The following is a 13,866-nucleotide window of genomic DNA, read 5'->3' as shown; positions in this document are numbered from 1 at the left end:
AGATATATTTAGAGTTTGTGTTTCTTCAAATGACAAATGTCAAGTATGGACTATGTCACTATTGATATACACTGTTAAAATCGACAAAATTATCTATATCACAATTTCAATTGTGAACCATGGGGCATTATGTAATGTGCATAAATGTATTCCTAACTATCACCACTGTTGATAAAGTCAAGTCTCCATTTCCATAAGACACTTTATCAACATGTTACAGGACTGCATCTTTTCATCAGTGGTTGTAAATCAATTAAGTAACAACGCTTGTTGCAGACAGTCTATAACTTTATGTAATGGCATATCAATAACTAAAAACAACAGTGGTAACTGTTGAAAAGTCAACATGTTAGGCTGGTCCCTTAATAACTTATGCCAGCAATATGCCACTTTTCTGACTATAAACCAGTAAGAATATATGAGGGAACAAGACATCTGTAGAGAAACGAATCAATTACCCTGTTTCAGTTATCTTTATTGATTTATAAATGTGTTTCCACAAGTGAAGAGTCAGACAAAGTGAAGGTTAACTCTTCCTTTATTACATCTTAAGATAGAAGTAATCTAAAGTGGGTTGACACCAACGAACAAGTCGTTTATATCAATGACTAACTCACTGAGAGCACCCAGAGTACTGTCCTCTAGAAGACTGAATATATCGCTTACATACAGATAAGGCAGAGGCAAACAGCAAGATGCAACACACAAAGCATTAAATTAATAATAGTACAAATTTTAAGAAAATGTTTTGTTGAAACCACATTCAGTACAACTCCATTTATTTTCCATTTGATGGTGTCTGAGCATGTTGTGATGCAGCACAGCAGAGGTTTGAGAGGTGTTCACCGGCTGGCTCTTCTTCTCTGTGCAGACTTGTTTTAAATAAACACTTTGGAGAGACAAATGTTCTCGTCACGGCAGAAAAACCCTGGTGCCTCCTCACACCAGACACAAATATTGACAACATGTTCAGACCTTTATATTATATGAAGATCCAATAAGAGGAATGTGTTGAATGATGAAGGCTCAACATTTAAAAATCGACAAATACACACAGACACCAGATGAAATAATTACGCTGCAGCAGAGTTCAGAGCCGTGCAGCCATTCAAACCCTGTGTATGCTCGTTTCAATCTGTTCTAGTGAAGTCTAATTCAGCCTTCGCACCGGGTGTAAACTGGGGAGTGAGTGATAAATGTTTTAAGTTGGGGTTGGACGAAGGGTTGGGGACCATCAGGTGCTTCTGCAGAGGGACATCGATCCTCGCCCACCTCATCATTAGAGGTTACAGGCCAGGACGTCAAATACAGCCCAAACACTCACACTCAAAAGGGTGTGTGTGTGTGTGTTGGTGCTTCTCTGAGAACATCACACTGGTGAAGCCCAGGAGATCAGCAGAGTAACCCCGCTGTTCAGCAGGCTGCCCTCACATTAAACTTCCTCAGAGCTGGAGACTCGCTCAGTCTCAGCTCGGGATTCTTTCAGCCCCCTCTCAGCTCATGGGTGAAACAAAATGATCCAGACGCTGGCTGTGGTGTGAGCCTTGTCCTGAGACACAGCTGCCCTGTAAAGTGAGCAGTGTGAGGGGAGGCTGAGCTTTACTGTTGAAGTAGAGAGGGAGTGGCACGTGAGAGCAGCCCGCTAAACAAGCAGGGTTTAACCTCAGCAGCCAGACTGGGTGATGTCTCCACCGGAGCTCTTGGTCACTTCCATGGTGGTAAAGATCTGAGGGGATATAGAGACACACACATGTTAGGCAGTGCAGTTTCATTATGTGGCTTTTACAGACATTGTGTCCTCACTTTTTCTAGAGGCTCCCTGGAATCAAACTAAAAAAGAGTGAATATGGTGGATCAAACTCAAAAATGTGGCATAAGTTGATAATGAAATGTAATTGCAAACACTAAAACATCAGGGGCAATAGAAGTTGATCAGGTAATTTAAAGATACATGAGGCAGCTACTGATAGATATGGTACGATCCATTCTTACTGTGGGACTATTTTATTTATGAAGTGCAGCATGGTTAACACTTTTCTGTCCAAACATGTCTGAGAAAAATCTACCAAGCCCAACAGGCATTTTGTTTGTGTCTGAGCACCATGCAGTTACTCTGTCCCTGACATGCATGCTTATCGCTTGTTTTCGCCGATTACAGATACGTGCAGCGTTAAAAACAAAGTGGAAACAGCTAATAGGGCCTCTTTTAGTGTTGCACGGTGTACCGGTACTAGAAAGGTACCGCGGTACCCTTACGTTAAAAACGATACGGTTTTGCATATTTTTAGTACCAGTACTTCATTGAAATAGCAGCAATCAGAGCGCACTCGCTGTTCCGCTCCCTGTCACTCTGCATGCAGACTGCGAGGGGCGGGGCTGCCAGCTCTCACACATGCAGGCGGCCCTCACTCACAGCGAGTGTTCTCAGGGGAGACATGGATCTTGCCGACCGTCCGCGGCTTATTGAAAAGAAAGATGCACGGAGTACATCGGCGAACGGGAGGGTGAATGTGCGGCACAACTAATGCTTTGCCGTCCGCATCTCTTTAATGGCGGAGCAGTAAAAAAAGTCATTCTTTCTCGGGAGCCAGGGGCCGCAATCATATGTTGAAAGGTAACGTGAGGGAACGTCACGTTAATTTGTCACGGCTCCTGGTTTTATCATGCTGGCCTGATACGATGCTGATTTGACAAATTAACGTGAAGTTCCCTCATGTTACGCGTGTTTGTTTTTGCGCACTTCGAAACATTACACCCGAATCACTTGAATGTGTTCTTGCCCTATTGCATGTATTCTCGTTTAAGACGTTGATCTAGCTTTCAATTTGGCTGCAAGAACGTAGCTCAGTTCATTGTCAAAATTAAACTCAATTAAGTAACCGCTATACATGCAAAATAACCTAAAATTTCACCCATGTGGGCCTGTAGGCTAATACTAATAGGAATGCCATTTGTTAAGTGTCCAAAAAGCTGGGCAGGAACAAGCTGGTAAAAAAGGTAACCTTACAGATGTTTAATTTATTACTATCAGATAGACTATCGAAAGTATCGGGTATCGTGATATTTTGGCAGTTATAGTATCGAAGTCATAATTTTGGTATCGTGACAACACTAGTCTCTTTGTGGTATGCCAACAACTTTGTGAATCTTACCATCTCTACCACATCAGAATAATGCTGCTGGGATCTTAAGATACTAGGATTAATTCATGAAAAGCATAGGACTGTCACTGTGAAAGGATTTTCCCCTGTGGCGTTTGGTTTGAGGAAATTCCCTTATCTATAAAAGCCTTAATGTTCAGCTAGTATTAGGTCGAGGTTTGAAAAAAAAAATTGAAAAAATAAAACAAGAATGACCTTTCAACCGATAAGAAACACAGATGTGTTAAGACTGTGAATTAATGTGATCTGACCAAATGTGTGGCACAGTCAGATCATTCAAACAGCAGATTGACTGTCTGTCTTAATCACATTTCATACTTTTCAAGAAACCCAAGTGCAATTCTGTAATGTCCTGGCATGACATCTACACAAACCGTTTCCTCCATCAGTTCTGCATTTTCAAATTCTTAGTGGTTAGTTAACAGACATTTGAAAGAGTGAAACAGTCACGTTCTGTTACATTACGCCATGTTTCCTAAGCACTAGGCCTGGTTAGATAAAGTGACATAAGACTGAAAGTCTTCGTATTGCTCTGTGATTAGTCTAATGTGAGTTTAACAGTTTTTTAAACAGTCAAAAACAGACTGACTTGTTTTCTGGCTCAAAAGGTAAGACGCCCTACCTTCAGGCTAAATTACGCATTAAGAAGCCACGCCCCAGCTACAGCTACAGAATGCCACAGCTCTGCCACAGCTCTGCATCAGGTCTGAACAAATTTTTGATGTCGTGCCACTTTTTATCTTATTACAAGACACTGGGGAATTTTCACAGCTAAACGTCCTGTTACAAATATCTGCTGGAGTGAAGGTGAGGTGTGATGTAGTTGCTAAGTCAGAACTGCTTTGAGGTGCTTTCTCACCAGCCTTGTTTGGTGTGAAAAGGTACCTCAAACTATGGTCTGGACCAACGGACCACAACTGAGTCCAACCCAAAGAGGTTAGGGATAAAACACGCCCATGGTTCTGTTTGTTTGCCTTGTGAAAAACTGTTTGGACTTTCAGACCACTTGTAAGAAGTTGACATTTAAGCATAAACTCAGTTAAAGTGAAAACGTTAGTGGTCCCTCCAGACACTGAGATGCCTTGGGTTGCTTTGGGAAACTGACCACAGAACTATTAGTACAGACTGTTGGCTTGAATTTAACTGAAGTGACCAAAACTGAGTCCGACCACTGAGGGAAAGGGATACATATGACATTTTTATCCTTGTGTTCCAGTCAAGGTTTCTACCAAGTTTAAAGAAATCATTTCAAGGGGTTCAGAAACGAACCCAAAAACATTATACCTCTGGCCACAGCTGTCACTGGTGCAGAAGCAAGGAAAAATACATTCGGACATAGAATGAATTGTCTTCTCACCTCAGCACAGGTCGGGTGAATGCCAATGGTGCCATCCAGCTGCTCCTTGGTGACTCTACATTTCATGGCTGTACCGAAACCCTGCGTCACCTCTCCTGCGTTGGGGCCCAGGTAGTGGAACCCAATGACTCGATCCTACAAAACCAACACATCATTTATGTGACATGTCAAGGAGTTAAAGTTGTTAGTTGCTATGTTCCTAGTTCTCACAAATATATTAAAGTATTACTGATCTCACATCGTCAAGTTTATTGCAGATGATCTTGGCGTAGCATTTGTTGTTGTCCCTGCCAGGCACAGTGAACTCCAGAGGCCAGAACAGACTGTGGTACACCTGAACACAGACAACAAACACAGTGAAGCTCCATGGCAGTAAACACCAACTAGCTGCATTTTATAAATAAAATGACTAGATCCGATGTGTGAAATGAATACAACACAGGACTTGTATTACTAAATTAAAATGAATGGAGCGACATATATCTTGTGGCTGTCACACGGACCATCGACACAAAAAACAGGAGACAGTTAAGAGCAATGATTGTCACATAGCTACAAATATGCAGAAGACAAAACTATCTGACTGGACAAGTTCTTTTACAGTCAGAGGCAACAACCTTCATCTCACATTAAAAAAAACACAAGTTTACCAACATGCCAAAGTGAGTCAGCACAGTTCAATACAACTAATACATTATTCAAATGAGTTTGTGTGAGAGTGTGCATGCGTCACCTCAATGTTGTCTAGCCCGTAGAGCTCAGTGGCTCTGTCCTCTGACAGACCACAGGAGCCGTACTCCAGTGGAGTGAAAACAGTCGTGGGAACGTTGATGTAGTCACACTGCACAAACAGATTTAATAATTACTCTTTGTTGTCAGTTACAATAAATCCTCCAATCTGCTGCAAGATTGGGCAGAGGGAAATCATTGACCAAGTGTCTCTTGATGCCCATGTACCTTGAGCGTTGATCCTCCATAGAGGCGTCGGGCTAACAGCTTGCCAGCCTGGATGGCGACGGGCGTCAGCTCCCACTTGCCCTCCAGAATGTCTCCGATGGCGTAGATATGGGTAACATTGGTCTGCTCTTCATCGTTCACTGGAATTTTTCCATTCCTAGAGGTTGGTAGGGAGAATTCAGCAAGGAAGAATAAACATGCCTAATCTAAATATTGTGGCTTTTAGTGTAATGAAATGACATGTATTTGCTGACATTTTACGAATATTATATCTGACATTGCGCTTAGAAATATAATAATAATATTGGAATTAAATGACTAAAAAAGGTAAACACATTTTTCTTGAAGACCAGCAGCACAAAAAGACCATCATAAGGCACCGATCAGAATAAAGTAGATCGAATGGTGCGTTCACCACAAATTCTGCATGAAACGTGTGATTTGGTCATTTGGGTTAATCGAGGGAAACAAGCTAATAGACACAACTTGGGAGTATTCACCTGTTCTCCCCAAGAAGAGAGGCAAACAGGCATTGTAGATCTGTTGCAAATCTGATTGGTGCTACGCCCGGGGTGAGAGATGCAAGTTGTGCATCTTTGCATTGACTTTGTATGCATTGCGCGTTCAGTGTGATTGCACCATAAGGTCATGTTGGGCTGCATGGAGCGATGTGTGTGGAGCTGTATTTTTTATAAACTATGTATACATTCTACCCTGTACAGCAGCAGATCAGGCAAACCTTAAAGTGGCCCCTGAGGCTGTGTGTCAGCTTCATCTAAATACTACTATGGTCATAAGACTGGGGCATATGACTCAGAGCACTCTCAAACTGGCCTCATGCTCTCTTAATCCCTCTTAGCCTCAGTCTGAACCGTTCAGTCATTAAAAGAAGTAGAAAGATATCCTCAAAGAAAACATTACAATTCAGTAACATTAGCAATAAATTATCAACTGCAAAACATGCCGTTTAGCTCTGGATTTCTAACCAGATCCCTGAAACGGATAGGAAAGAGGGGCCAAAGAAAATGCATAGAAGAGGAACATGAAGCCAAACTGAGTCTAATCAATCTGAGTAGATGAGGTAAAGTAATAAAACTGCATGTTTACTTCTTACACTTTGATAACCTGCTGATAAACTGTATGAAGGCTTTCTCACTTTACTAACAAGACAACCCCCCTCGTTCGTCTTGATCAAATCCCCAGCATACACACACAACCCCCCAGAGAGCCACAGGACGGAAAGAACTGCTGAATCACTATGACTGCACTATGACTCTTAAAGGCACAGGCTGCCATGAGTAATAAAGAAGACTGCCTAGTTTAAAAAAAAAAAAGATACAATGGAGATAATATACTTACTTTGGGTTGACTATGACCCCTGTTTTGTCCAGTCCAAGCTTGTCAGTGCATGCATCTCGCCCCACTGCTACCAACACCTAAAGAACAGAGCAAGGTTTTTATTTAGTTGAAAAAGAAGTAGGAAATTACATGTAAATTAAAATAAATAGTTCCCTTTCTCCATTCTGAGAAAATTATGAAAAAAAGGGCAGTTTCTAAATCAACATTGCAGTTTTCATCAAACCAATATCAAATGAAATCACTCGATACTTTCCTCCTCTTTTCATTCATGTGCTCTTGAATCATTTAATTTGTTACTTCGACCCCTCAGAGAATTCTAGTGTTAATGATTTCTTTAACTACCACACAAACTAATGTTTTGCTTTCCATTTTAAGTACAACATATTAATGTGGTAATTTATTATATCATGTCTTTTATGATTGAACACTTTGGACTTCCATACAACATGAGGCCAGAGAGAAACGTCATAAATAACTTGTAGAACATGGATGGAGTAACAGGAAAGATGACACGATAGATGAGTACATACAGTGTTAAACTCTTCCTCGATGATCTCATCGGATTCTGTGGACTTGGCTGTCACCTTCAGCCTGCCAGGAGTGCCGGCTTCCAGCTCCTCTATCTGACACAAAGATGCAGGAGAGTCAGAGGGGAAAGAAATCTTTGACATTCTGTCACAAAAGATCACATTTTTTACATCAACATCTATCTTCAAAAAAGTAGAGTTTTATTTTATTAACTGAGTTATGCATATTTGAAAATTTTAACTTTCGACTATTATTCAATTTGACAACATTTCCATTGGAGAGCACCAGTTAACACTCACCTTCACAGGGACATATTTACGGAGGAACTTTACGCCATGTTCCTCCATGTGCTCTCCAGCACGGTTGGCCATTTCCTGGTCAAAGCCCCTAAGCAGAATGGACCGCACCATGACGGTAACGTCAATGCCCAGGCCGGCTAGGAAACCACCACACTCCAGAGCCACATAGGACGCCCCAATAACCAAAGTCTTTCCCGGGCAGTAAGGCAACGAGAAGAGGTCATCGCTTGTGGAACAACAGACAAAGTGCGGAGGACGTCAAACAGTGCAAGGTAAAAACAAAGCTATCCGACAAGCAAACATAACTTTACAATTGTTGGTTTGCTTTTTAAGTGAGAGCAGGAAGCAGAGGATTTCTGATTAAATATAAAAATATACTATATTCATACTACATGCTCAGTTAAACAAAACAGTAATGGACACAAAATAACACTGCATTACAGATGTGTCCAGACTGGGGTTGTGTATTGTGTCAAACTTCCAGCTTTGCTTTGTGGGACTGATTGAGCAGCATGGGACCATTTGCAGTTTGTCAAAACGCCAGCATAACCCCATGAAACACCACAATCTTACACAACATTTAGACTGCTGGGAAATTTATGGATACCCAAAGGTATTTCCACCTGCAGACGCAACAAGACTCCAGATCATTAAAGGGCGTGTTTGTGTGTTCACAGACCATACATCCGCTGAATCCTGGTTCTGTACAGAGCTTTAAGTATCAAAGCATAATTAACTATCTGTTATTACAGTACAGCGGTCATGTAGGATGTAGTGGAGCTTGTTTGCTCACCTGGTGATGCTGTACTCCTTGTCTCCAGGGATGCCCAGATAACGTGGCCTCTCACCTGTAGCTAGGATAAAATTTGCTGCAGTATAAAATGTCTCCTTCCCTCGTTTGTTTGTCGCCTGTCAGAAAAAACAAAACAGAAGTTCTCAATTTTGTTGAGGCAAGGAGCGGTTCTGCGGACTGATTCGTCAAGAAGAAACTATTTGTCAATGATGTACAGGATGTTTTGAAACATTCATGAATCATGGTGCAGCTAGTAATGTGATCACAAGTTGGAAGGCCAGTGACAACAATGTTGAGATGGCAGCCTGTAGGGGAGGCCAGATGTTTAGCATGGTCGATTTAAGAAAACTGGGTCACCATAACGACAGACTAGATACAGTGAAGGCAGCCTTTAATAGTGATGAGATTTGAGATGATAACTTCACCAACCATTGTAAAGGAAATTAATATACATTAAAAAAAAATTGCCAAGTCGTTTAAGAGTTAAACCAAACCAGCAATCCAAGTTAAACATCTGCTCCCACTCACACAAAGAAAGGTTCCTTTATATGAAAAGTATTTACTTACCTTGATTTTGTGTGGTTCAGTGAACTCTGCATAGGCATTGACATAGTTGACATTCTTGTCTCTTAGTGCCACTCTGTAGCCCCAGTTCAATGAGCCAATGTAGTTGTTCACCGCCGTCCTCATCGTCTCCCAGTTGTGTTTCACTGAGGACAGAGACACATCCATGTAATTAGTAGAATGACTATACGCACCTCTAGAAACGGCTTGCTTCCAATTTACTACAGCTAGCTGTTGAGACTTCAGGACCTTATGTATTGTTTATTTGAGCCCCTAACCTTTCTCATCGAACTCCCAGCCAAACTTGCGTGCGTCCTGCATGGCAGTACCCAACATGGCCGTCTGGTGCATCAGCTTCTTGGGAATGCAGCCCACGTTCACACAAGTTCCACCAAGACCTGATTGACCCAGCAGAAACCATGAACAACAGAAGGAAATTGTCAGTTAGCAAATTATTACTGTATTATGTGTATCCAAGTAGGTATCCTGAAGTAGAGGCATCTTACCCCAGGTGGTTCCTTTAGGTGTGGGCACAACATAGTCCAGTACCATGACCTTCTTCCCCAATAAAGCAGCTTCCTGTTGTCAACAGAGCCAATGTTACTGCAATGTTTAACAGATTACCCAACATCTTTTGAAATCGGAACAGAAGTTGTCAGTTAATGGCTCAAACTAATTTAACGGTGTACTGCTGTTATTATTAACCACAGCTTGAGTTTCAATCAGATCCTCTGACAAGCCACAGAATTGCGCCACAGAGCAGCAACCTCTAGGAATTTGAACAGGTACCAGTGTCAGTGTGTTTCAGCTTATCTCGTCACCTTTGAGCAGGCCAGGCCTCCAGATCCTCCGCCGATGACTATCAGGTCGTAGTCGTAGGACTCATTTTCACCACTCAGGAGCTGCTGCAGGCTGCCATCTTTGTAAGCCTGACACAAACACAAGACTGATCAATACCCAAAATACAAATCACGTGGCTACACTAACCACAACCAATTTCAAATACGAAAATCATTTCAAGATCTTTCATTAAGCTTTAACAAAATATTTTTCACAAATTTCCAACATTTTATAAACCAAGGGATTCATTGAGGAAAACAATCAAGTGAATTAGTTATAAAAAATATTTAGTTCAGGAGTGCGTTAGACAGTTAACAGCTTTTCACAAATAATTTTACAGACTTATCTAATAAAACATTTATTAAACGTTGCCTAATGCCAATTTGATCCGACGTCTACATGTAACGCATGAACAAAACAAATCCTCACATGTCTGAAATAAAAGTTCACATGGTGCGCTGATGAGATCCAATACTTAATATGCAGCCTATTTATGCTGGTATACCAGCTCCTTTCACTACACAACCAGTGGCAAATACAAAGGGAGAGCAGCTGGCCCGCCACCAAGCCTTATATTTTCCTGCATTAGCACCACTCAGTAGACATTAGCATTAGCCGTTTTCCTCACATTTGTAGTATTTGCTATTATGGCTCACTGACCTGACCTCTTACCAAACCATAACTCTCTTGTTATTCTCAAATTTACTAACATGGTTTATCCTTGGTGTCATTTTGACCCCATCAATAAAAAATACAAATAAAAAATTATCATAAAAATAGATGCAAGTCCATACTTTGTTGCTTTTTTTACTTAAATAGCCTTTTGCATGAAATGTAACACCCCCACCTACAACATAATACATCCAGATTACAGATTATGTGACTATTCAAATCATCAAAATCTCAAAAATTTATCTAAAATTGGAAACAGATCTTTTTTGGATTTTAAAGCATTAATGTTATTTCCAATCAGTTCTGCATTGCATCTCTGTCATCAAAGTATATGACATGACATAAATAATGCATCGCGTTTAGAAATATGGTAGCTAGAAATATTACTCTTCCAGTATTCCGAACTGCTTGATGTTGATACATTTCTTCGCTGTCAAATGGCTGAAAAAACCTCACTGGCAAAAATAATTTTCGCAGATATTATTTTCAATTAAGAATAAGCATGACGAGAAAACACACAGAGCATCAGGAGAAGTGGTTTGCGCACAGCTACAGATAGGATTGGGTAGATTAGGGCCCCAAAGCAGAGGAAGTCCTTCACTGTGTGTGCTCTTGGCAAGACACTGAACCCCAAATTACCCCTGACAGCTGTGCCACAAGTGTGTGAGGGATATGTGACGGACAAATGCTGCACATTAGATACATTGCATGAATGTGAATGAATGGCAAAACAGTACTGTAAAAAACGTAGACCTTCACAAGTCATTTCTATGTATATAAAAAAAATTGTGTGTTGGGTATCAAGTCACTCGGAACAAACTGACATGTTTGAACGCTGTCTCTGGTGTCTGGACATTCCATTTGACTGAGTAACACAACAAGTACTGTGAGCAGCAAAGAACAAAACAAGTCAAACAGATCCACCCATTTGTTCTCTACCTGCATTGTTTTGTCACAGCCCCCGAGGTGCGTCTTGTTGATGAAGACGTTAGGAACAGTTTTCTGTCCAGTCATCTCAAGCAGCATCTCCTGGTAGCTGGTTCCATCCTCTGGGGGGAAGAGTTAATACAGTTAACACATTTACACTTTCCACTGGCCAAAAACATAGCATCTGGCTTTTGTCTGCAATGGGAATTGGTATTCACTCAAATGACTAGACAAAGGTTGGTTTGTTGTTTTTCTTCTTAAAATCAACTCTGACCAACAGTGATGAAACGTGACACCTGGGTGAACACGCTAATCTGGCAAGACAAGGTGCGAGAGCATCTCTGTTCCTGGTACGTCTGTAATGTTATACATGGCCCACCGGCGGAGAAAGAACGAGTTTGTCCACAATAAAAAATAAAAATACATGTATAATACTGATATTTTTTATGTAAAAAAGGGGTACAAGTCACTGGGGTAGTTAGAAAAAAAATTAACTCATTCCTTCCATATACTGTGTGCACTGTTCATAAGGTAATAGCTCTGGGCTGTGTATTTGTTTTTCGCATCATACAGAGTACCTGACAATCCACAAATGCATTGGAAAAAACACAAACTTGCTATGCCATGAAAGTTTATATTCTTGACTTTTTAGTCTGCTTTAAACCTGACAGTCTGTTTCACCTTTAAAAGTTGAAATTTAATGCAAATTAGCATGGTTGCTATAGTTACCTGCTGTTTAACATGCCTGATAGGATTAGACAGGAAGTTAAACAATCAACCAGATGTGGGCTTGAGGTTCAAACACTATAATATTCGTAATGGTGATTGATTTTAAAGTCCCTGCATGTGACGTTTAACAAAGCAGCTGAGACACTGATAGAAATAACTCAGCGAGACAGGGCAGGGAGGTTGGTGTTTACTCAGATTAGGCACGAGGCCAAGATATCCTCTGTGAGTGACTCAGCAAGTTTTAGACTGCTGCAAAGAAACAGCAGTACATCATGAAATAGAATGAAATCTGTTTTATATTCCATATTAATCTAAGGATGAAATACATAGCAGGCAAATGAGAGATCAACAAACTGACAACACAAAACATTATACTTGGCGCGTATCATTATACGTTTAATGTAAAATAATAAATAATAGTCTATGTCACCTAATAGGTCCAGCTCCACCGAGTTACACTCCACTTTCAGCTCCTTGAACAGATCTTTCACCTGCAGACACAAAATGACAAATGTCACGTGGTACAGATTTCCTAATGAACAATAGGCAAATAGCCGTAAACAAACTTTTGTTATAGAGGCAAAAAATGATGAGTCTGTTCACAGCTAACTTCACCACTACAACTTAATAATAAACAGGACAGCATGACCAATATCATGTGTTAAAAGTAGTTAACCTCAGTGCCTCAGTTGGGTTGAATCAGAGGATTTGGCAACAGGAAACGAAGCTATTATGGGATACTAGCTATGTGGGAACGTTTAGGAATAAGGCTTTCGTTAACACCGGACACCCTTAACGACAGCACATGTTTTATATGAGAACTACATAGTTTAGTTGCTCGGTTAGCTAAGGGCTATGACTTATTTAACTTTTATAACCGCGATGAGCTGTTAACTATTCACTCTAACGTAATAGTACTTGACACGTTCATGTACAAGGTGCCGCCCTTAAACTGCCTGTCACCGGGTCTGACCTTAGCCGCGTTGTGTGGCTTTGCTAACGCTGTAGTGATAAACTTAGCACTGGGGCGCAAGTCCTAGTGGCCGACTGACTTAACTTAGCAAGGACCATCCAGCAATTAGACCGAGCCCGTCCACTACGCGGGACAAGACGGAAGTTTCCGGCCCCCCCACCCCCTGCGAAGACACGGACGTCTCACCTTGATGCAGAATGGACAGTAGCTTTTACTGAACACCATCACTTGGTTGATAGCGATGAGCTGCTGTATCCGCGATTTGAGCTCGTTCTTCCCGGTGTCATGATCCACAGGAGGCATTTTTCAGCAGATATCCGTGTGCCTGCGCGGGGCAAGCCTCGAAACACGACTGGCTGTAGGGGGAGGGAAAGTGTAAGGACGCCGCTCCGAGTCTCTGTATGTGGATATCAAAACGTCTTCCAGTCTCGTGGGTGATTCTCCAGGAGCCCGCGGTAACAAGCAGCCGGCCTGGGGCTCTCCTCTGTGCTCAGTGGCTCCTGCACCAGCCGCGCCAAACCTCTTTTATTATGGGCTCTTACTATCTGGGTGCGCTCGATCCGCGGCTCCTCGCTCACCGCCTACAACCATTATAACGACTGTGACAGGGAGAGCACCGCCCGCGCGTTCAATCTCGTGCCTCAAAACGTACCTACCGACAAAACGTCACTGGCTTGTCGTTTTACGTGTCATAAAAGCACAAAACT

At 41.5% G+C, this 13,866-nt stretch overlaps 1 protein-coding gene across 1 annotated transcript; it reads right to left on the bottom strand.

The window, feature by feature from the left end:
* Window positions 1-520: 520 nt before the first annotated feature.
* Window positions 521-13,673, bottom strand: txnrd3 (thioredoxin reductase 3). Its single transcript, XM_062394767.1, has 16 exons — window positions 13,346-13,673; window positions 12,617-12,677; window positions 11,470-11,579; window positions 9,840-9,947; window positions 9,525-9,597; window positions 9,297-9,416; window positions 9,022-9,164; window positions 8,455-8,570; window positions 7,662-7,887; window positions 7,365-7,457; window positions 6,835-6,911; window positions 5,476-5,632; window positions 5,252-5,359; window positions 4,757-4,852; window positions 4,519-4,653; window positions 521-1,726 (listed from the first exon to the last, which is right to left on the bottom strand). The coding sequence occupies exons 1-16, from the start codon at window positions 13,460-13,462 to the stop codon at window positions 1,664-1,666; spliced, it is 1,803 nt and encodes a 600-aa protein (XP_062250751.1). The 5' UTR covers window positions 13,463-13,673; the 3' UTR covers window positions 521-1,663.
* Between the last annotated feature and the right edge of the window lie 193 nt (window positions 13,674-13,866).

This window comes from Platichthys flesus, chromosome 2 (assembly GCF_949316205.1).
Source record: "Platichthys flesus chromosome 2, fPlaFle2.1, whole genome shotgun sequence".
Classification (NCBI taxonomy): domain Eukaryota; kingdom Metazoa; phylum Chordata; class Actinopteri; order Pleuronectiformes; family Pleuronectidae; genus Platichthys; species Platichthys flesus.
Note: the sequence above shows the minus strand (reverse complement) of the source record. Positions and strands in the feature narration are given on the sequence as shown.